This window comes from Lampris incognitus, chromosome 2, assembly GCF_029633865.1.
Source record: "Lampris incognitus isolate fLamInc1 chromosome 2, fLamInc1.hap2, whole genome shotgun sequence".
Classification (NCBI taxonomy): Eukaryota; Metazoa; Chordata; class Actinopteri; order Lampriformes; family Lampridae; genus Lampris; species Lampris incognitus.
In genome coordinates this window covers 116,187,522-116,210,893 of record NC_079212.1, presented here as the reverse complement: position 1 = coordinate 116,210,893, position 23,372 = coordinate 116,187,522, and the positions used below count along the sequence as shown (strand labels likewise).

At 43.0% G+C, this 23,372-nt stretch overlaps 1 protein-coding gene and 1 pseudogene across 4 annotated transcripts in view; one reads left to right on the top strand and one right to left on the bottom strand.

Moving 5' to 3' along the window:
• The window catches only part of helz2b (helicase with zinc finger 2b), a 47,110-nt gene extending 36,667 nt beyond the window's left edge, over positions 1-10,443 (top strand). For 2 of the 4 annotated variants that reach the window (XM_056273615.1, XM_056273618.1), the window contains 10 exons: positions 1,151-1,288; positions 1,374-1,529; positions 1,633-1,777; positions 1,870-2,001; positions 3,500-3,692; positions 5,784-5,930; positions 6,070-6,279; positions 6,412-6,565; positions 8,206-8,373; positions 10,160-10,443. In XM_056273615.1, the coding sequence (XP_056129590.1) occupies positions 1,151-1,288; positions 1,374-1,529; positions 1,633-1,777; positions 1,870-2,001; positions 3,500-3,692; positions 5,784-5,930; positions 6,070-6,279; positions 6,412-6,565; positions 8,206-8,373; positions 10,160-10,272 (1,556 nt within the window). In that variant the 3' untranslated portion in view covers positions 10,273-10,443. Of the gene's footprint in view, positions 1-1,150; positions 1,289-1,373; positions 1,530-1,632; positions 1,778-1,869; positions 2,002-3,499; positions 3,693-5,783; positions 6,280-6,411; positions 6,566-8,205; positions 8,374-10,159 lie in introns of those variants that run through there. The other 2 variants (XM_056273616.1, XM_056273617.1) reach the window with 2 other exon arrangements.
• A 10,246-nt stretch (positions 10,444-20,689) lies between these two features.
• Positions 20,690-21,542, bottom strand: LOC130131641 (non-structural maintenance of chromosomes element 4 homolog A-like; annotated as a pseudogene).
• Between the last annotated feature and the right edge of the window lie 1,830 nt (positions 21,543-23,372).

Below are 23,372 nucleotides of genomic sequence, written 5' to 3'. Positions count from 1 at the left end.
ACTCCCCTCATCAGGAAAAAAAAAAAAGCAAACTACCAGCCTAGCTTACAGTGTCCTCTCCTATAGTACTGCAAAAGTTACCTATGACAATTCCAGCTCTGAAACAAAAATTAAAACACTAATCCAGCCTAGGCAATGCAATGAGCAAACAGCATGGAGAGAGTGAGCGTTATCACCAAAACAGTTCATTTCTAAACAAAATGCAAATCCTCCTTACAAATAATCGCATCATCACACAAGCTGTGTGTGCACTTCAGTGTAATATGGTGACAACAGGCCGGGGTGCAAAATTCTGCAAAACGCATGACAGCCACACCTACCTGCCACACAAAATCAACAAAGTTTCACATAAACCTACATTATAACAGTGCAAACACAGCCAAGCAACCATTAGCAAAAGACACTTCAGAACCATGGACAGTGAACAGCGATCATGGCATTTTGGGAACCCACCACCACGAATAAAAAATATTGTTCATTAATAATATTATTAGATTGGCACAGTGGCCTATTAAGTAGATATGTTACTGTAAATGTGCATAGTGACCGCTGAGTTGGTAAATTTACAAATTGTCCAGAAATTCCACATAATGACCGTTTTCCCAAAACAGTGCCAGCGGTAGCTGAAATAAAATCAATTGGCACAACAGCCTATTAGATTTTAAATAACTTACCAAATTAAGCTCTGATGTAGGGCTTCCTTTGCCGATTAACTCCAACTTTTCATTAAAAGTTAATCTTGAAAATGGTGTGGATAATAAATGTGCATCGACGTCCTACTTACTAGCAGTAACATTACTTGCAGCTTCTGTCGTGAACCAACAGACTAACTAGCTAGCTAGTTTATTGGCTCCCCCCCCCCCGCTAGCTTATAATTCTTGTTCCCCCACATCGGGTGGAACTTGTCATAAAGTTAGCGATAACGAAGCCCACCCATTTAGAAGGAAGATATGATCAGTCAACTTTACTGTCATTTGAAATTACTCCCTCATTGAATTACTATTGCTCAGACCTCTGTAAAATTATAGCTGGACTACCAATCACAGAGCTGAAAGCATAGTATTTCAAAAGCAAAGCAAAAAAAGTTGTTTATTTCCACTTTAAGAAACCTATTCAGGATTTGAGTTGTTTGGTGAACTTTGTTTTGCAGCAGTGCAACACAGTCTGCCAAGGGCGCAGATTATTAGAAGAGATCCACCAAAGGGACTGCCAAAGCTTAACGATAGTCAATATGATGCACTGGAGAAAGCTCTAAATCACAATTTCACACTTATACAGGGACCACCTGGTAAGGACAATAACTTATGTTTACCTTCATGTTTTTTCTTATTTCATGGCACTTTTTAAAAGCATTTTTCACACTTGTTTCATAGGGACTGGAAAGACAGTTGTAGGAGTGTACATTGTGTACTGGTTTCTTCAGCAGAACTCAAAAATAAACAAAAAATTCACCGACCCAAAGGACAAAAATAAGAAGGAAGTGATACTCTACTGTGGTCCTTCCAACAAGTCTGTGGATGTTGTTGCAGGCAAGTTCCATACTCCTTCATCTGGAGTTTCTATGGCATTTCCTTTTAATTCTTACTCTCATATATGAATGCTTAATATATGTCTTTGAACATCAACATGTAGAGTACCTGTTAAAGTTTGGGAGTGACCTGAAGCCCCTGAGAGTCTACAGCCAACAAGTTGAGATGCTAGACTACCCTTTCCCAGGTGGCACCCTTCAATTTTCTCACAAGTCAAGTCGCCAAGAGCACTCTAAACCAGAACTCAGGTACTATATTCACAGTATTCTGGCTGAGAAATTAAGACTCCTAAATTATTTAATTTTTTTCTGAATATTGTCATGTATTCCATTATTTTTAGGGACATCACCTTGCATCACCGCATGCGACAGGATCAAAATCCTTTTTCAGCTGAAATAAAAGAATTTGACCGCAAAATACAATGTGCCCTTGAAAAAAAGGGAAAGGAGTTGACGGATGAACAAGTAGAGGTGTAAGTGTAGAAGCCCGGATGGTCCAGTTGCTTTGAAAAAAGTATATTTCTCTAATGCATAGAACATTACAATCTGTATTATCCAAAGGAGTTGAATCAAGTGCAGCTGGACTTGGTATATATCCATGAAGACGTTTCGCCTCTCATCCAAGAGGCTTCCTCATCCAAGAGGCTTCCTCATCCAAGAGGAAGCCTCTTAGATGAGAGGCAAAACGTCTTCACGGATATAGACTCACTGGCCACTTTATTAGGTACAGCTTGCTAGTACCGGGTTGGACCCCCTTTTGCCTTCAGAACTGCCTTAATCCTTCGTGGCATAGATTCAACAAGGTACTGGAAACATTCCTCAGAGAGTTTGGTCCATATTGACATGATAGCATCACGCAGTTGCTGCAGATTTGTCGGCTGCACATCCATGATGCGAATCTCCCAGTCCACCACATCCCAAAGGTGCTCTATTGGATTGAGATCTGGTGACTGTGGAGGCCATTTGAGTACAGTGAACTCATTGTCATGTTCAAGAAACCAGTCTGAGATGATTCGAGCTTTATGACATGGCGTGTTATGCTGCTGGAAGTAGCCATCAGAAGATGGGAACACTGTGGTCATAAAGGGATGGACATGGTCAGCAACAATACTCAGGTAGGCTGTGGCGTTGACACGATGCTCAGTTGGTACTAAGGGGCCCAAAGTGTGCCAAGAAAATATCCCCCACACCATTACACCACCACCACCAGCCTGAACCGTTGATACAAGGCAGGATGGATCCATGCTTTCATGTTGTTGACGCCAAATTCTGACCCTACCATCTGAATGTCACAGCAGAAATCGAGACTCATCAGACCAGGCAACGTTTTTCCAATCTTCTATTGTCCAATTTTGGTGAGCCTGTGCCAACTGTAGCCTCAGTTTCCTGTTCTTAGCTGACAGGAGTGGCACCCGGTGTGGTCTTCTGCTGCTGTAGCCCATCTGCCTCAAGGTTCGACGTGTTGTGCGTTCAGAGATGCTCTTCTGCATACCTCGGTTGTAATGAGTGGTTATTTGAGTTACTGTTGCCTTTCTGTCAGCTCGAACCAGTCTGGCCATTCTCCTCTGACCTCTGGCATCAACAAGGCATTTTCGCCCACAGAACTGCCACTCACTGGATATTTTCTCTTTTTCGGACCATTCTCTGTAAACCCTAGAGATGGTTGTGCGTGAAAATCCCAGTAGATCAGCAGTTTCTGAAATACTCAGACCAGCCCGTCTGGCACCAACAACCATGCCACGTTCAAAGTCACTTAAATCACCTTTCTTCCCCATTCTGATGCTCGGTTTGAACTGCAGCAGATCGTCTTGACCATGTCTACATGTTGGACAGTTGGACAGGTGTGCCTAATAAAGTGGCCGGCGAGTGTATACCAAGTCCAGTTGCACTTGATTCAACTCCTTTGGATAACCATGGCCTGGATGAATGAGAACATTCACAGACATACAATCTGTATTGTTTTCCTTTTAGGTACAGAAAGATTCTCCGCAGTGCTAGGAAATATGAGCTGGAGCACCATGATATTATACTTTGTACGTGTACAACATCCTCCTCCCCCAGCTTGACCAAAACGGTCAGCGCACGCCAAATCCTCATTGACGAATGTGCAATGGCCACTGAACCCCAGGCCATAGTTCCATTAGTATGTAACAACCCAGAGAAGGTTTGTGTTTCTTTTATTAAGAGGTATTCTGCCGCTATATATCACTGAATTTTTTTATTTGATGTTTATTTGTAATGAAGCTGGATGTTCCTTTCAGCTCGACAGCAGCTGGCTTGATCTGATCACATCTGTTGCCCTCTGCAGGGTTCCTCAGTATGTTCATGATTGTGTGTGATTTGCTAAGATTTTAATCTTATAAATTAACACTAGTAAGTGACCCGCAACCAAGTTGCGGTGATCATGACGTTTATTAGCTCTCCACCCGTCTAAATCTCCCTCCTCTTCATCCTGCCAGCTAACCGCCTTCCCCCTGCCCCTAACCCCTCCCCCCACTCCAACTCCCCCCCCCAAATGCTCAGAATCATCTGAAATGCCGAGAAGTGGTTTTTAGCCATTTTTAGAAAATGCATATTTTGCATATTTATGCGTAATTATGCATAATTTTAATTTTCTGGGATTTTTCCCTTACTCTCTGAGACAATACCTACCACCTCCAAAAAGAATTAGGATCATAAATGCTTTAGTTTTCGGTCCCGCTATCTACACTAACACACACACACACACATTCCGAAAATATGTGAGTAGAAGGTGCGAAAGTAGCCCCACCTCTACGACACGTCACAGAGAGGATACATACCACCGTCTCTTCAGTTTATTTTCTTGTAGAGCCAGCAGGCAAGAGCATCTCTTCCTCGTCGTCAGCGTCGGACGCCATGACAGAAGAGTGTAAACAACACGCAAGCATTGTGGATAATGTAGTGTTTCACGGACAGTTTTACAGGAAACTACAACGCGGAAGTGCGCTCGACTATGGAAGCCCAAATGGCTGCGGACATTCCTCGTGGAGTCCGCTCCGCATATGTTCCGCCCGAGTATGTTTGGGCCTTTAAATCTGATTCATCAGATAAGACACTCGGACACTTGCACGCGCGCAACAGCGGACAACTTTATTGTTCGTCAGACCCGCCAAAACCCGAACCGCCCGCACGCGCTGATTTACATTGAAAAACAGAAAACTTTATTGAGTTCACTTCACGTGACAGCCTCCATATACGCCCGTGCTCGACCCATGCAAATGCGACTCTGACGTTGTGGCTTATTTCACGGACGCTTTGTATTTGCAACGCTGCTCGCTGTCTCCGACCGCCATCCAGCAACCCGTTAAGAACGCGAGGTTTGTGCGAACGGCGGAGAGCCGAGGCGTGACGTAGCCAGAGCCCGCCATCTTGTTGAACTGCTCAGGATTCTGAAGGGATTCCACATATTTTATGCATATTCCGCATATTATGCATATTTTTAATGTTCTGCTATTTTTATAGGTGCCCCTGATCATCCCCAATAACCTCCAAAAAGAATCAAGGCCCCAAGTGCTTTAGTTTGGCCGTTTATAGACTCCCACACAGACACACACCAGACACACGTTGTGAAAATACGGGAGTCGATGTTTTCAGCTTTTACGCCATGCACGTCTAAAAATCAAAACAATTTAGTCATTGTAGCATAAATGTTTATAACTTTTGAATATAGTGGAGTAGAATTTATAGGAAAAATATGTCATCGCAGCAAGATTTTTTTTAACATCAATTATTGTGCATGTCTTCTGAGACACTTGCAAAGTACATGTCTTACTCATTTGGACTTAAGCAACCATATTGTCATATTGCTGCTCACTGACCGAATTGAGCAGGCTGATTGCAAGCTGTAGCACTGATATTGTGACATCAGTCGGCTGGGCATTTCTTGATATTCGTAGACTTGCATGCCTGTTGAACTGGTGCTGCTCCCTTAAAGTTCAGCTGCAGATAGTTTTTCACTTCCAGCCAATTGGGAAATGGGGGAAACATGACTGATCATACAAAATGACATCTGGAAGTTGTTCTCACGCTGAGGATCAGGGTATGCTTTTAGGCTATTGGAAATGTTCTTGAAAATATGTTTCCGCAAAATTTGGTTCCCTCTTGATCATTACATGATTACCTGCATGATCCTTGCATCATCCTTGTGTTTCATTTGCATGTAGAGGACAGTTCATCTAGTTGTTGAATCCAGGTCATGCTGAATTTTGAAATAATACCTCCATTTCCTCTTCAGATTGTTTTGCTTGGTGACCACAAGCAATTACGTCCCATTGTCAAGAATGAGAATGTGAGGAAGTTGGGGATGTCTAAGTCCTTGTTTGAACGCTGCTTTACAATTTACAAGAGCAGGGCAGTGATTCTGGACACCCAGTACAGAATGGCGAGAACACCAATATTTTATCAGTCATTCACACTACATGTCACTTTGTACAAGTCTGTAATATTTGATTATTTTTATTAGTGTTTGCAATTCAATAAGTGGATTCTATTCAACAATTGTCAATCATATGCCTTCACAGCATGATGATATATGCAAGTTCCCATCCATGGAGTATTATGATGGACTTCTCAAAACAGAAGTGGAACACCCAAGTAGTGTTCTCCTTGTTGATAACAGACCAAAACCAATTGTTTTTGGGGACATTAAAGGCAAGGAGATCAGCCTGGTTGTAAGCACAGCAAAGGGCAATGAGAACTCCAAAGCAAATATTGAAGAGAGAGACATAGTGGTACAGTATTAACCTCTAATTTCCTCTGCATTGACATGCATTAAAACATGTCATTGTAACAGATAAATGTAGAGTTACATTGTGTTTTTTCCTCATGATTTTAATACTGCTTTTGGTTTGGTTCTTACACAGGTTAAGATAGCTAAAAAACTGGTGGAAAAAGGTGTCAAACAACAAAGTATTGTGATTCTGTCACCCTACAATGCCCAAGTGTCAGAAGTCAGAGCTTACCTGCAGGGAATCAAATTGAGCGAAATCACCGTCACAACCATCACCAAAAGTCAAGGTGACACGATACATTCCTGCTTCCCACCCAGCATGGGTTTTGTGGGTGATCCTAACCAAGTGGAAGGGTTTTTTTGGGGGGGGGGTTCCCATAATGTAGACAAACTTAATGTTTATCCAATGATTCTCAGTCTCTTGAACCTTATGCTCAGTACAAACTTTTACCTTAACTATCTAAGGCAGGGCTCGATTAACACACCAGGGGGCCCTGGGGCAAGCACGTCCATTGCCCCCCCCCCCAGATAGGCTACGCAAACAATACTAAACATCGTTAAATGTAAAACTAATGCAAATACCCAACATGGTAGTCGACGCTATGCCAATCTGCATGGGATTCGGATGGCGACTACAAAGTACAACACAATTTTGAATCACAAAACAAACAAAGATGAGAATAGCAGCTCACATCATCGCAAACATATTGTGAAGCCTTCTTCCCACTTACAACGGCTTACCAACAGGAAATAAATGTTTATTTTAGAGCAAATAATTTAGTGAAATATGGGCGTATTTTAGTAAAACTATCTGTTTAATTCTTTTTCAGTATGGTCATTCTAGCTAGCACATTTGTTTAATGGCGGCACGGTTGCACAGTGGTTAGCGCGGTCGCCTCACAGTAAGAAGGTCCTGGGTTCGAGCCCCGGGGTAGTCCAACCTCTGGGGTCATCCTGCGAGGAGTTTGCATGTTCTCCCTGTGTCTGCCTGGGTTTCCTCCAGGGGCTCTGGTTTCCTCCCACAGTTCAAAGACATGTAGGTCAGGTGAATCGTCCATACTAAATTGTCCCTAGGTATGAATCGGTGTGTGTGTGTGTGTGTATGTCAGCCCTGTGTGACAGTCTGGTGACCTGTCAAGGGTGTCTCCCCGCCTGCCGCCCAATGACTGCTGAGATAGGCTCCAGCATCCCCGCGACCCTGAGAGCAGGATAAGCAGTTTGGAAAATGGATGGATGGACATTTGTTTAACTATACACAATGAAACAATGAATTTGATCATAAGCATCAAGTTTGCCCTATGACAGACTTTGTTGCACTCTCAATGCTACAATGTAAACACGAGGCACATGTTGCACTCTTAATTGCTACAATGTAAACATAAGGTGTAAACTCTTCAAACCGGCATTGTGATATATTTAGAAACCACCCCTGGCATATTTAGTATGGTATATTATATTTGTAATATCTATGGCTGTGCTTCAAACGAGTCCCTAGCAACCAAAAAAGGCTTCTGCTTCGACAACAGGTTTCTTATACTGTCTATGTCGCAGACTGTGAAAGTATGATGATGTTATGGTGATACTACACAAAGTTAAGTCACTCATATAATGCGAATTGGGTTGGAACAAATGTCCCTTGTAGGGTATGATTGGGTATCTCTACTATATGCGAACACAAGACCCCTGACCTTTTAGGGCTCCTCGTGGTCCGGGGCCCCAGGGCACTCGCCTGGCATGTCCGGTCCAAAATCCAGCCTTGATCTAAGGAGGCTAATGTAATTGAAGCCAACCTAAAAGCATTTGAAATTGTCTTTCTTATACACTACTCATGCAAATCTGCTGTTACAATACCTAGGTCATGGGGAAAACATTGCAACCCTGACATAGCTGTTTTGCCTTCCACCTAATGAACAATTTTGTCTTGTAGGAAGTGAATGGCGTTACGTCATTATATCCACTGTGCGCTCTCTGCCTAGCGAGGAGATTGAGCATGAGCCAAACAGAGCCTGGCTTTCCAAACATGTGGGTTTTGTGGGTGATCCTAACCAAATAAACGTGGGCATTACCAGAGCCAAAGAGGGACTGTGCATTGTGGGTGAGTCTACTAATACGAACTTCTGTGTTATTTTAGTCTGCAGCTAAGACTTCGGTGTGGAAATAAAAACATTTATTTGAATGAAGTTCAACAAAATACATTTTAATTTTAAAGTCAAGAATATATGAGGATAAAGTAGTAGGAGGATTGCTGATGGCTCGTTTAATCGCTCCAGAAAAGTGGTCTGTGTAGTATTTAGCTGTATTGAGGAATGACGATAACATCACTGTGATTATCAAAGAAGGTTGAATCAGTTCATCTGGATACGTGTATTGACGGATATGTTTCATCACTCATCTAAGTGACCTCTTCAGTCTTAACTGACAGCAGGTATCCCCACCCTTATAAACAATACAGTTGCATTACGACCGAAGCCAACAACCAGTTTTATATGCAAATATGGGTGTGACCATTAACTACAGTTTCAATGGCCATGTGAACTATTCACCCCATTTATTGTTAAGTGACTTTGAGTGTTAGAAAAGCGCTATATAAGATTGATTTATTATTATTATTATTATTATTATTATTACTCACAGAGGATTGGGGAATAGTTGCAATTACAGAGATGTAAGATGGTGACAGATGTACTATTAGCCCCCCCCCCAGCTCAGGGATGGTCGTTCCCTCTTCCCATAGATGGCCTCTTTGACTCCCCGTTCAAATTTAAACCCACGTTCCTCCCTTTCAAGGATGTGCACGTCCTCATCCTTGAAAGAGTGGCCACTGGCCTGTAGATGGGTGTATGTAGACTGCGGAGTCCTGGCCTGACGCGTTAGCTCTTCTGTGTTGTGCCATCCTCTTGGCCAGTGTCTGTTTAGTTTACCTAATGTACAAGTCACAGAAATCCTCCTGGCACTTAACAGCGTACACTATATTGCTCTGTTTGTGCCAGGGGGCCGGATCCTTGGGGTGGACCAACTTCTGGCACAGCGTGTTTTGGGGTTTGAAAGCAACAGACGCAGTGTTTGGAAAATGTGTGTCTCAACTATTCCGACACTCCCGCCACATATGGAATCACCATTGGTTTATGCTTCGGCAGCTGTTGTCCTTCTCTTCTCTTCGATTGGCTGGTGCACTGTTTAGGCGTCTTCCTGGCTTTGACAAATGCCCAGTTAAGATAACCACACTTAATCAGGGCCTGTTTAATGTGGGATTTCTCCCCTTCCCCAGCTGTTGTGTCGGTGGGGATGTTGTCAGCTCAGTGGTACAGCATCCTGATAACTCCTAGTTTGTGCTCCAGTGGATGAGGAGAGTCAAACCTTAAGTACTGATCAGTATGTGTAGGATAGTAAACATCATCAATCAAATGTTCCCCATCACCAATAGCAATTTCACAGTCCAAGAAAGCTAACCTGTCATTTTGTACATCCTCCCTGGAGAACTTGACGTGGTTGTCCACAGAGTTAATGTGATCAGTGAAATGTGGTACATCCGGAGATTTAATTTTAATAACATTTTTGAATATTACACATGGCCATTGAAACTCTAGTTAATGGTCACACCCATATTTGCATATGAAATTGGTCGTTGGTTTCAGTCATTATGCAACTGTATTTTTTATAAGGGTGGGGATACCTGCAGTCAGTTTAGACTAAAGAGGTCACTTAGATGATTGATAAAACACATCTATGAATAAACGTATTCAGATGAACTGATTCAACCTTCTTTGATCGTCTTACCTGGATTATTTAGCATGCATGAAGACGACACTGTAAATAGTTTCCCCCCCTGTAAGATGCACAACCATGGATTTTAATATATTTTCTTTCCTCTTTTCATAAAGGAAATCAAGAGTTGCTGAACTGCAGTCCAGCGTGGAGACAACTCCTTAACTTCTACAAGACGAAAAGCTCGGTCACAGATGCAAACAACATTTGTGTTCGCTCCGTCAGATAATTGTTTTCCTCCCAGGCACCAGACTGGCACTCTGTGATAGTACAAGTTGTTAAATATATTTTCTAGTTGTTGTTTTTTTTTTAATGTATTTTTAGCACTTTGTAATGCTAGGTTTTTATTGACGTCGTTGCTGATTTTGATACTACTGAAAATTAAATATAATTGAAAACAATTAAATATATCTATCAGTCTGTTTTAATCAAATACAAGTTTATCAAAATATCAAGTAATAATAATAATAATAATTTTATTTACATAGCACTTTTCTAAAACAATGTTATAAAGTGCTTCACAAGAAAAACAAAACCAGACAAGGCAAAAACAAGAGTAAGACCAAATAAGTAAGAGTAAAAATAAAAAACAGTATAAATAAAAATATCAAACATTTCTAAAAGCTGTCATGAAAAGAAAAGTTTTAAGATGAGATTTAAAAGAAGCTAGAGACTTGGTTTGTGTTAGTTCAACAGGAAGAGAGTTCCATAGCGTGGGGGCTCTAACAGCAAAAGCCCGATCACCCTTTGTAACAAACCAAGACCTAGGAATAACTAACAGGGCTCAATCTGCAGTTCTTAATGGTTGAGGGGGCATATACCAAATCAATAAATTGCAAATGTATGAAGGAGCAAGACCATTTAAAGCCTTAAAAGTGAGCAGTATATTTTTAAAATCAATTCAAAATATAACAGGAAGCCAGTGAAAGGAAGCAAGCACAGGGGTGACATGGTCATGTCTCCTTGTCCTGGTAATGGGCCGAGCAGCGGCATTTTGTAACAACTGAAGACGGTGGAGGGAGCACGTGCTGATACCGGAATAAAGTGCATTACAATAGTCAAGCCGAGAATAAATAAAAGCATGTTCAACTTTTTACAGATCAGCAATTGATAAAAATGGCCTAATTTTGGAGATTAGCTTGAGCTGGAAAATGCATGACTGAACAACATGTTTGATTATCAAAACTGCATCGAATATTACCCCAAAATTCCTAGCAGCCTGCTTAAGACTACCTGACAGACCACCAAGATTAGTAACCAAAGTGCTGATGGAATTTTTGGGACCAAACAGAATGACTTCAGACTTATCATCATTAAATTTGAGAAAATTTTCAGACATCCAGGATTTAATGTCAGAGAGGCAAGGGAGATTTGCTAGGGCACTAGGATCTGTGGCTTTTAGTGGCATGTATAACTGAGTGTCATCAGCATAAAAATGGTAGAGCACATTGTGATTTTGAATGACCTGGCCAAGGGGCAGCATGTATATATGATAATAATAATAATAATAATAATAATAATAATAGATTGAGTTTGTATAGTGCTTTACATCAAGAGGCCAAGAACTGAGCCTTGAGGGACACCACAACTCAACTGAGCCACCGAGGAGTTACCCAGAACAACAGAAAAAGTTTTGTTGGTGAGGTACGAGCGTAATAAGTGAGCCCTTGATGCCAACCCAAGTCTCTGAGTGATGTAAGAGGATACTGTGATTGGCCGTGTCAAAGGCAGCACTTAAGTCTAAAAGAACTAAAATTGAGCGGACACCTCTGTCTGCAGTCAGCAGTAGGTCATTAGTGACCTTAGCTAGAGCCGTCTCGGTACTATGAAGTGCTCTAAAACCAGACTGGAAACTACTAAAAACAGTATTAGTGTTCATAAAAGAAATCAACTGAATAATGAAGTCGAAACTAACACCCCCAACGACCGTCGCTGCTAAACAAATGCAAAACGGCTGGACATCGGAGCACAGGAGAGCCACGCATATCAATAGCTCCGATAACGACGGGCACAGCCAAACATCGGTACACAAAAGAGCCACTCATATCTATGGCTCTGTTAGCGACGGGCGTTGGTAAACATCGGATCACAAAGAGCCACGCATATCAATAGCTCTGAGAACGACTCCGAGAGGATAAATTCTGAGTCTCATCACCAGCCAGTCAGACTTGCTTGGTCTAGTCAGAAAGGCACGAACTGAGGAAGCCTCTTGGATGAGAGGCGAAACGTCTTCACGGATATATACCAAGTCCAGTTGCACTTGATTCAACTCCTTTGGATAACCTTGGGCCATTTCATTAGCTTGTCTCGAAAGGCTTTCTGTACAATGAAGAGGTTTCCATACCTCTCTTGTAGGACTCCAGCTCGCTTGTTGGAGGCCTTGGAGGTGGCATTTGAGTGGTTGCTGAAAGCCTTGGAGGAGGAATTTGAGTGGTTCTCTGATCTCTGCGACAACCCTGAGATTACGGTTTCTGTATTCGTACCTCCAAAGACAGACGTATACTCATCCTTATTTAGCACCATCCTCACTCTTTCCTTCTCAAGATGGACATTGAAGGCCTCATCAACGGTCTCTAGCCGTTTACTTACAATGTCACATCTGCAGTTATTATAAGACAGGCATCCATTTTATGAACAATATCTGGAGTAGCAGTGCAGTTGTGTTGGATGAGCTCATAATGTTGGCTTATTACGTTGTGCCTGGCTTGAATAGCCTTTTCAATTTTATCAAGGTCTTCATGTGAACAGAATGATTTCAGTGCTGTTCTAGCTTCTCTTGCTACCTCCTTCCAGGAATTATAAGCCTTGTTAAATGCCTTCGCATGTTTCTTTGTTTCCTGATCGTGCATCTCTCTGCCCTTGTCTGTTAAGCTTCTTTCACGAAAGCTTGACCTAACCTGTTGTGTGTCAACCGTTGTCTCTTCAGGGATCGACATTTTGTTTGGCTTGTACAGCTGTATGATTACCTTATGATTTTAGAGTGTCTTGAGTCTGGGTTGGAACTTCAGTGAATATAGACTTTCTTTTAGCACTGAGTGACACCACTAGACATATACTACTTTAAACACCTAAAGGATTTCTATCAGACAAACACTGAGCAAATCTCAGAGTACAGCACAATTACACAATTTTCCCCTTTTGACTGTCTTACAATAACACAGGTTCAGTAGTTCTAAATTTAAGAGATGAAATTAACTGTAGGCCTATTCTTAGATCATGTAACTAAAGTCTTTAAATCTCTTTACAATCAGAAAATATACAGTCATTTTCAGGTAACTTTCAGTCCAATACGTGGATATCAACGTTTGGCTACTTTTGTCAGAAAAGGTCTCCCACTGCATCTGTGCGTTCGGTAGCCTACTGTAATGATCTTGCTTGCGTGCTGTTTACAAACGTGGGCCAATGGACTGATGACGGGACTTCAGGCGTTCTCGACACACCAGATGGCAGACGGCAGATGAGGCGTTGAGTTGTCGTCGATGCTCAGCAGCGAGTTTTCACTGTAGCTGCCCTCGATATTTTTAATAAAGACGAAACGTGGAGAGCCTCAACGGGTGCATTAATTGCTTCAAACACCACACAGGTACATTATTGTCGAGCACCGTGAAAACTATAAAGAACAGAATGGCAGTCACAATACAATTAGGTTAACTACTTCATAGCCTCACAAAATAATATACATTTAGAGGAATGTACCACAAAAGAAAACACATGAGCAATAGTAGACTATACTTAACGTAAAACATGACGTACCTCGCTCCGCTTATCAAGGGGCTAGGAAAATATTAGAACGCCATCTTGAGATACGTCTTGAAACAGCTAGCAACTTGCCAGAAACTCTGCAACGTGCTCTTCATATCTAACAGTCTTCTGGTCGCAAACGTTTTAAACTGCTTATCAATGTTTCGACTCAATTGTTGTTCAGTAATCATAAACATTTAGGCTAATTCTAGAGTTATGCAGTGAACACTACGATCCTTTTCATATTGTAATCTCACATGCACATGCCTTCACCTGCTTTATCGTTGAGCCAACGTGAACTTCCTCTAGTCCAGGGGTCGGGAACCTATGGCTCGCGAGCCATATATGGCTCTTCCGGTGACGGCATATGGCTCCCAGACAATTTTGAGTTGAAAATTATTTTTTTTTCAAAAAAATCAGTTTGGAACTGATTTTAAAATACTTGTGATATTTCTTAATAATACTGTGTCATTTTAAAGTAAACAGAAATTAGTTTTGAAGATAAATTTCACGGGTCACGGGTCACCCTCCGGGTCGGGTCGGGAACCAATGGCTCGCGAGCATGTCCGGGTCATTGTAAAGGTGAAGAAATCAATTTTATCAGATAGCCAACTAGTTTATCCGCTTCAACCCTTGTAACGGAAAAGATGGCGAAAAGAAAAAAAGACGATGATTACCGTGCATTCCAGGCTGCGTGGACAGAGGAATTTGCATTTGTGGAGAGAGCAGGATCTGCGGTATGTCTAATATGCAATGATAAAATTGCATCGATGAAACGGTCAAATATAAAGCGGCACTTCGATACGCACCATGCTTCATTTGCATCGAAATCTCCAGCGGGGGACAGCAGGAAAAGGGCATGCGAGGAGCTACAGCGGAGAGTGCAGACGAGTCAGCAGCAACTACGTGTGTGGACCAAGCAAGGTGACGGGAATTCCGCTAGCTTTGCGGGGGCTTTGGCAATAGTAAGGAATGGAAAGTCATTCACAGATGGCGAGTATGCCAAAACATTCATGCTTGATGTGGCCAATGAACTGTTTGATGACTTCCCAAATAAAGACAAGATAATCAAACGAATAAAAGACATGCCCCTGTCAGCAAGAACTGTGCACGATCGTAGCATCATGATGGCAAATCAAGTCGAGGAAACACAAATTAAGGACATAAACGCCGGGACATACTTTTCTCTCGCGTTAGATGAGTCAACAGACGTTAGCCATCTATCTCAGTGCAGTATCATTGCCAGGTATGCTGCAGGTGACACACTGCGTGAGGAAAGCTTGGCTGTTTTGCCAATGAAAGGGACAACAAGAGGAGAGGATTTATTCATGTCTTTCATGGAGTTTGCTAAAGAAAAAAAACTACCGATGGATAAACTTATTTCTGTCTGTACTGATGGTGCACCCTGTATGTTGGGGAAGAACAAAGGATTTGTAGCGCTTCTCCGTGAACATGAAAAGAGAGCCATCCTAAGTTTTCATGGCATCCTGCACCAGGAGGCGCTTTGCGCTCAGACGTGTGGCCAGGAGCTTGGCGAGGTGATGTCTCTGGTCATTCGAGTGGTCAACTTTATTGTTGCCCGAGCTTTAAATGATCGCCAGTTTAAAGCTCTGTTAGAAGAAGTTGGGAATCATTATCCTGGTCTGCTTTTACACAGCAACGTGCGTTGGTTGTCAAGGGGGAAGGTGCTCAGCCGTTTTGCAGCTTGTCTGAGTGAAATCCGGACTTTTCTTGAAAGGAAAGGCGTCAGGCATCCTGAGCTAGACAACACTGACTGGCTCCTGCAGTTTCACTATCTCGTGGACATAACTGGCCATCTGAACCAGCTCAATGTGAAAATGCAAGGTATTGGAAATACAATCTCATCCCTTCAACAAGCAGTGTTTGCATTTGAAAGCAAGCTGGAAGTCTTTCTCAGGGACATTGAAACAGGTCGTCTTCTGCACTTTGAAAGACTGCAACAATTTAGAGATGCATGCTTAGCAAGTGACTCCACTCAACATCTGGATCTCCAGCAGCTAGCTGGCTTTACGTTCAATCTCCTGCAGTCATTCAAAGCACGTTTTGGAGAATTTCGTGCGCGCACTGGTCTTTTCAAGTTCATCACTCATCCACATGAGTGTGCAGTGGACAAAATCGACCTGACATGCATCCCCGGGGTCTCTATCGGAGACTTTGAGCTGGAAGTTGCTGACCTGAAGGCATCAGACATGTGGATGAGTAAGTTCAAGTCACTTAATGGAGAGTTGGAAAGTCTTGCGCGACAGCGAGCAGAGCTGGCGAGGGAACACAAGTGGACAGAAATGAAAAATCTTCAACCTGAAGACCAGCTGATTCTTAAAACTTGGAACGAGCTTCCTGTGACATACCACACAATGCAGCGTGTGAGTATTGCCGTATTGACCATGTTTGGCTCTACATATGCATGTGAACAGTCTTTCTCGCATATGAGGAACATTAAGACCAACCTACGCTCACGTTTAACTGATGGAAGCCTCAACGCCTGCATGAAGCTCAACCTCACCACGTATGAACCAGACTACAAGGCCATCAGCAAAACCATGCAGCACCAGAAGTCGCATTAAAAGTAAGACATATTTAATTTATTATACGTTAAAAATACTATATGGCTCTCAATGAAATATATTTAGAAATATTTGGCTTTTATGGCTCTCCGAGTCAAAAAGGTTCCCGACCCCTGCTCTAGTCGGACGGCAAGGAAAAACATTCTTCAACATAAAAGTCCCCATACATAGGTATAGCTATCTCAAATTAAAAGTAGGTAAAAAAAATGACATTAGGGTTGCGGTCACTTACAACCTGTGCTCACCCATTGAATACTTTCGCTGGTCGCTTATCAAATTCACGAATACCCGGAAGATGTTGGAATATTGTCCCGCCCACAACTCAACAAAATATGATTGGCTAAGACAACTGTCAAAATCAAATTCATGCCCACATTGACTTGAAAGCGCTCTTTGCACAATCATTTCCGCATTCTACCTAATACTGCTTGTGTGTTTCAAGTCTATCGATGGCGCTGTTTTACACCCGTTCTTTGCAGGAGCTCCCAAAGCTCAAAGTAACAGATGTCCACAGAACTTGCCAGCAAACAACACCAACCAGCAAATTGGACAAGGGCTTTAGGTTGTATGCTGCATCCTACATTCACAATTACGAAGGCAAGAAAACAACTATTAATGAGTGAGTAACCACTGCCTGTGTGACCATTTCATTCATCTTGGCAGCTGATTTGACTCTTGAGACCCGGACCATTTTATAAATGGAAGGCTCAATCAAAAACCAAAACGCCATCAGGTGGTCATAGCTTGCAAATCTATTCACAAAAGATATACATCAGGCAATTAATTAACACTCAATAAAACCATGTACAGTCGCCAAAATCATGTTAATTGTAACAAGTATCCTGTCATCTCGTATGTTACCCAAATCAACATTCGGGTAGGGCGTTTGTATGTATAGACTATTTTAACCACCAATGCATGTCGGTGAATGTTCTCATTCTCATTCTCACCAATGCATCATCATTAAATATACAGGTGCATCTCAAAAAATTAGAATATTGTGGAAAATTTCATTATTATCCGTAATTTAATTCAAAAAGTGAAACTTTCATATATTCTAGATTCATTACACATAAAGTGAAATATGTCAAGCCTTTTTTGTTTTAATCTTTATGATTACAGCTTACAGCTCATGAAAATCAAATATCCAGTATCTCAAAATATTAGAATATTACATAAGACCAATCAAAAAAGGATTTATAATACATAAATGTCGACCTTCTGAAAAGTATGTTCATTTATGCACTCAATACTTGATCGGGGCTCCTTTTGCACGAATTACTGCATCAATGCGGCGTGGCATGGAGGCAATCCGCCTGTGGCACTGCTGAGGTAGTATGGAAGCCCAGGTTGCTTTGATAGCGGCCTTCAGCTCTTCTGCATTGTTGGGTCTGGTGTCTCTCATCTTCCTCTTGACAATGGTTCAGGTCAGGCAAATTGGCTGGCCAATCAAGCACAGTAATACCATGGTAGTTTTGGCACTGTGGGCAAGTGCCAAGTCCTGCTGGAAAATGAAATCAGCATCTCCATAAGGCTTGTCAGCAGATGGAAGCATGAAGTGTTATAAAATGTCCTGGTAGATGGCTGCGTTTACTCTGAGTTTGATGAAACACAGTGGACCAGCACCAGCAAATGACATAGCACCCCAAATCATCACTGACTGTGGAAACTTCACACTGGACTTCAAGCAACTTGCATTCTGTGCCTCTCCACTCTTCCTCCAGACTCTGGGACCTTGATTTCCAAATGAAATGCAACATTTACTTTCATCTGAAAATAGGACTTTGGACCACTGACCAACGGTCCAGTTCTTTTTCTCCTTAGCCCAGGTAAGACGCTTCTGACATTGTCTCTGTTTCAGGAGTGGCTTGACACTAGGAATGCGACACTTGTAGCCCAGTTCCTGGGCACGTCTGTGCATGGTGGTGCTTGATGCACTGACTCCAGCCTCAGTCCACTCCTTGTGAAGCTCCCTCAAGTTCTTGAGTCGGCCTTGCTTGACAACCTCTCAAGGCTGCGGTCATCCCTGTTGCTTGTGCACCTTTTCCTACCACACTTTTCCCTTCCAGTCAGCTTTCCATGGATATGCTTTGATACAGCACTCTGCGAACAGCCAGCCCTTTCAGCAATGACCTTCTGTGGCTTATGGGGTATTGTCAAGAGGAAGATGAGAGACACCAGACCCAACAATGCAGACGAGCTGAAGGCCGCTATCAAAGCAACCTGGACTCAAACAGGAGTATTTGTGGGGGCCAGGTGAGCAGAATAAATAGATTGCTGAAAACACTTAATGGCGAAAGGGTTGCTTCTGGAGTTTCAGGAGTCTGTACTTTCAGAAAAAGTTAGAATAGGATGTATGAGCTTTCCAGTTAGGCCCTATAGCCCTCCTCTGCTTCGCTGTTACAAATGCCAGAGATATGGGCATATAGCAGCAGTTTGCAAAGGAACATAGAGGTGTCCCAAATGTGGAGGTGAGCACAGAGTTGAAGATTGCAGAGATGATGTGCAGAAAAGGTGTTGTAATTGTGGTAGCCAACACAGGGTAACATATGATGGTTGTGAAGTCATAAAGGGCAAGGGAAAGCTGTTAACAAAAACTTTGCAGAAGTAGTTAAGTGGGTACAAGGACAAAGGAGAAGGGATGAAACGGACAAAGTTAATCAACCTTTGAGATCAGAAGTCGGTCAAACAAAGAAAACTAACACAGCACTGACGGTGGATAAGCTGATTATGTTCATTGCTTATGTTATCAACTGTTCCGATCAAGTCAAACACAAAATAGAGAAAATTTAAAAATTTAAGGGAGCTGAGAAGTTTTTGGGTATAAAATATGTATCCTGGGAGCATATTAATAAAAGACTTGAAGCAGATGGAAAGCTGGGAAGACCAGGTGATGGGACAATCTGACTATTTTACAATAGAATGCAAGAAGTTTGATAGTGAATGGCCAAGAGTTTAAAGGATTCATTAAAGAGCTTTTTAAAAAAAAAGGTGTTTAGGAAACCTGGCTTAAACCAGAATTAGACTTTGTTAAAAGAATATATGATAGTTTCTGCAGAGATGGAGGTGAGGGCAATGGAGGAGGGTATATTACTATATTTTTGAAGCAAGGGGTGCAATAGTTTTGAGGAAAGGAACAGAGTTGGAATATTTGGTAATTGAAGTTTGGATCTTCTTTCAGTATCTTACAGTAATTAGAGTTGGGGGGGGGGGTTGGGGGGGCGTAACTAATAGACATTCTGAGCCACAGGCGGTAATGCACCAATTCGTTGTCTGCCAACCACCAATAAACACCAAGTAGAAGACTCTTGGTCAGATCGTTATGTTGACTTTTGGTAGCCAGATGCTTCACACCTTGACTCGAGCCTTCCTTGCTTCCTGTATCTATGTTTTTATTAAAGCATTGTTCTAGACCAGCCTGTCTCCGCTGTCTGCGTTTGGATCCTGTTCCCGCTCCCGATGTGGCAGTATGATCTGACCAACTAGGGGCTCAGCAGATCTGCTCAGCCTGCCGTATACTTGGGAGGATTTCGGTGTGTCAAGGGGACACCTTCCTCAATGAAAAGCCAGGCTTCTTGAAACTCTTCACTACCATCTGGAAGAGAGGCCCTGTGTTTGCCCAAGAAATGGCTTTTTGCTGGTGGCAGTTTTATAGTAACCCAGTTCCTGATTATCCCAAGCCCTGAAGTCTCAGCTGCCCAGCGTCCCAGACAGGGTTTTTTTCTGGGATTTGAGGACATTCGGGGTTTAGCCCGGACTTCTTGGGGGGGGTCCGGAATTTTTTATTTTTTTTATAAGCTCTATTTTGATGCTCTTTATGCACTCTGGCACCTTTTATTTACATTCAAAGTACACATCTTAATCATTGAAATGTGTACCTCAAATTGTTGGTTACTCTCCAGATTAATTATGAATTGTGATAAGAATATTAATAGTTAGTTATTGGTATTGCGTAGATGCAGAACACTTGCTATCATTAAACACTGACATGCTACAGTACCAGACTAGAGGAAAATAAAATTAATTTTAACATTAGTTTATTGACATTAAATTTTCTTTCACTCACACACAAGGAGTTTAGAGACCTGCATTTATTTGGACAGGCTATGTTACGAAGACTGTCGGACATTCACACACACACACACACACACACACACACACACACACACACACACACACACACACACACACACACGTTACGTTTCCGGGTATTTGCCCTTTTTTTTCTTTTGCAAAGATTAAAGAACTGAACACATTTTAATTTACAGATGAAAAGGGTGACATGTATCACTTATTCTCTGGGTTTTGAATCAAAGGTTCTTATATCCAACATATAATGAGCTCCATCCAACTCTTGGGGCTGATGGAGATGATGTACTGTTTGCTGCAATTTCCGCCGCCCCCTCCATGACAGGAGCTATACAGGGTAACTCGTCATCATTTAAGTACATCATTGCCAAATCATCCCTTATCAGAAAAGATGTATGGAAAATGTTCTCGACTGTCCGAGAAGAGGAGTGGGGGTCAATGACAAATTCATTATTGAATATTGGTGAACTTGAGTCTTCAAAGTAACCTCTCGTATCCTCTCCACTTCCTTCTCAGTGGACTCGTGGTGCGATTCTTCCATTTTCTTCAGCTGTGTGGGCATGATTCCTTTGGCCTCCATGCTGGGTGACTTCTTTTGTGGCACTACCCGCTGCTTCGGAAGGGGGGGGGCTCTGCATGGAATGAACCCATCACATAGTGGAAGGTGGGTGCTATTCTGAAACGACTCTTTTGGCCAACCTATGCCAGGCATCTCTGGGAAGGTAGCCATCATTTCCAGGTCCATTTTCCTATTCTTCCTCTGCATTTTCCAGTTGGTTTAGACCCATGAAGGACAGAAGATGCTCACCAAAGACAGAAGGGTCAAAAGCAATGCCATCAACACAGTTGGTTGGCCTTCTCTTTACCCACGTCTGTGACCACAACAAGGAGCTGGGCATCCAGAGCTGCCTCTCGAGGCTGGCGTACATTTTTAACAAGCTTGTTGGCCTCCTCTTAAAACCTTGGTGAGTTTGTTACTGATGGGGCTCGACAAGGCCTCTCTGTTCTACTGAACAGAGCTGATCAGGTCCCTGTATTTGCTCCTGATCTCCCTCCGGTAGGCCAGCTCGTCATTGTCATCCATCTCCTAAAATACCACCAAAGTCTACCTCGTCTCTTCTCCCGCAGCTGCCGCCCGCAACGCTCTGCTGGGAGGCCTCCTTACCGTCATCTCGACCTCTCCTCATTTTAACAATACGTTGAGTCGGACATGCAACCACACGGAAACACGTCAATACCGCAATGTTTCAGTGGTAAGGAAATAATTCGGACAAACGAAGAAGGTGCCATTTGTGGCTGGGATTAAGCTTCCTGACCGATCTGCGCCGGGTCGTGTCATAAAGTGATTGCCCGGCAAAAACTCATTCACACACGTTACGTTCTTGGTCGGGCTTCACATAGGCTTAAATTTAAAATTATATTTGGGGCTACACTAAACATTCGGGGCTTAAGCCCCAGCAAAATGCACCAGCAAAAAGATGTGTTGTCAGTACTTGGTCCAATTTAAAGGAAATCCAGTAGTTTGTGATGAATACTTACAAGGGCGGACGCACTCTCTCTTCCTGGTGACCTAAAGCAAATGTCTGAATGTATAATACACTTTTCATTCATTCATTCATTCATCTTCAGCCACCTCTCCGGGGTAGGGTCGCGGTGGCAGCAAGCTAAGTAGGGCACTCCAGACGTCCCTCTCCCCAGCAACGCCCTCCAGCTCCTCCTGGGGGACTCCAAGGCGTTCCCAGGCCACACTGCACATGTAGTCCCTCCAGCGAGTTCTGGGTCTACCCCTGGGTCTCTCCCAGTTGGCCATGCCTGGAAAACCTCCAAAGGAAGGCGCCCAGGAGGCGATGCCCGAACCACCTCAACTGGCTCCTTTCGATGCAAAGGAGCAGTGGCTCTACTCAAAGCTCCCTCCGGATGTCTGAGCTCCTCATCTTATCTCTATGGCTGAGCCCAGACACCCTACGGAGGAAACTCATTCCGCGATCTCACCACCCTTTCAGTCACTACCCAAAGCTCATGACCATAGGAGGGTTGGAACGAAGATTGACGGTAAATTGAGAGCTTTGCCTTCCGGCTCAGCTCCCTCTTCACCACAATGGTCCGGTACAACGTCTACATTACTGCTGATGCTGCACCAATCCACCTGTCAATCTCCCACTCCATCCTACACTCACTCGTGAACAAAACCCCACTCTTCCGAGCCATCCCGGTCGCTGCTCCACACCCTCTGCCAAATCGGGGAGGGCTGCAGCCTACCACATGGCTCCTCCACATGGCCCACATGGCGACTTCTTTTCACCTGACAGTGAGGAGTTTCATCAGGGGGACGTAGCGTGTGGGAGGATCATGCTATTCCACCCAGTTCCCCCTCCCCACCGAACAGGCGCCTCGACTGACAGAGGAAGCGCTAGTGCAGTGACCAGGGCACATACCCACATCTGGCTTCCCACCGGCAGACACAGCTAGTTGTATCTGTAGGACGCTCGACCAAGCCGGAGGTAACGCAGGGATTCGATCCGGCGATCTCCGTGTTGGTAGGCAACGGAATAGACCGCTATGCTACCCGGACGCTTCTTTGCTCCTAATTTTAACTCGTTAATTTCCAACACTGTAAAGACAGGCAAATGATCACTTGCATCAGTCACTAATAGACCGCTTTTAGAGTTCAAGTTAGAATATAAATAGTGCTCCTGTACCTGATAATAAAATAGTCAGTTTGTTTAAAATGTTCGCAACAGCCCTTCGCACCTTATTAGCTAGCATTTCAGAACGTGTTCAACTAGCATAAATATATTCAATAAAAATAAGCAAAATAAACATTCACAACTATCTGAGCTCCATGCACTGTCATCTACGTATATTCATAAGGCACTTTTCAGATAGATAAAACTTGTAAGCAGATTGACACTTT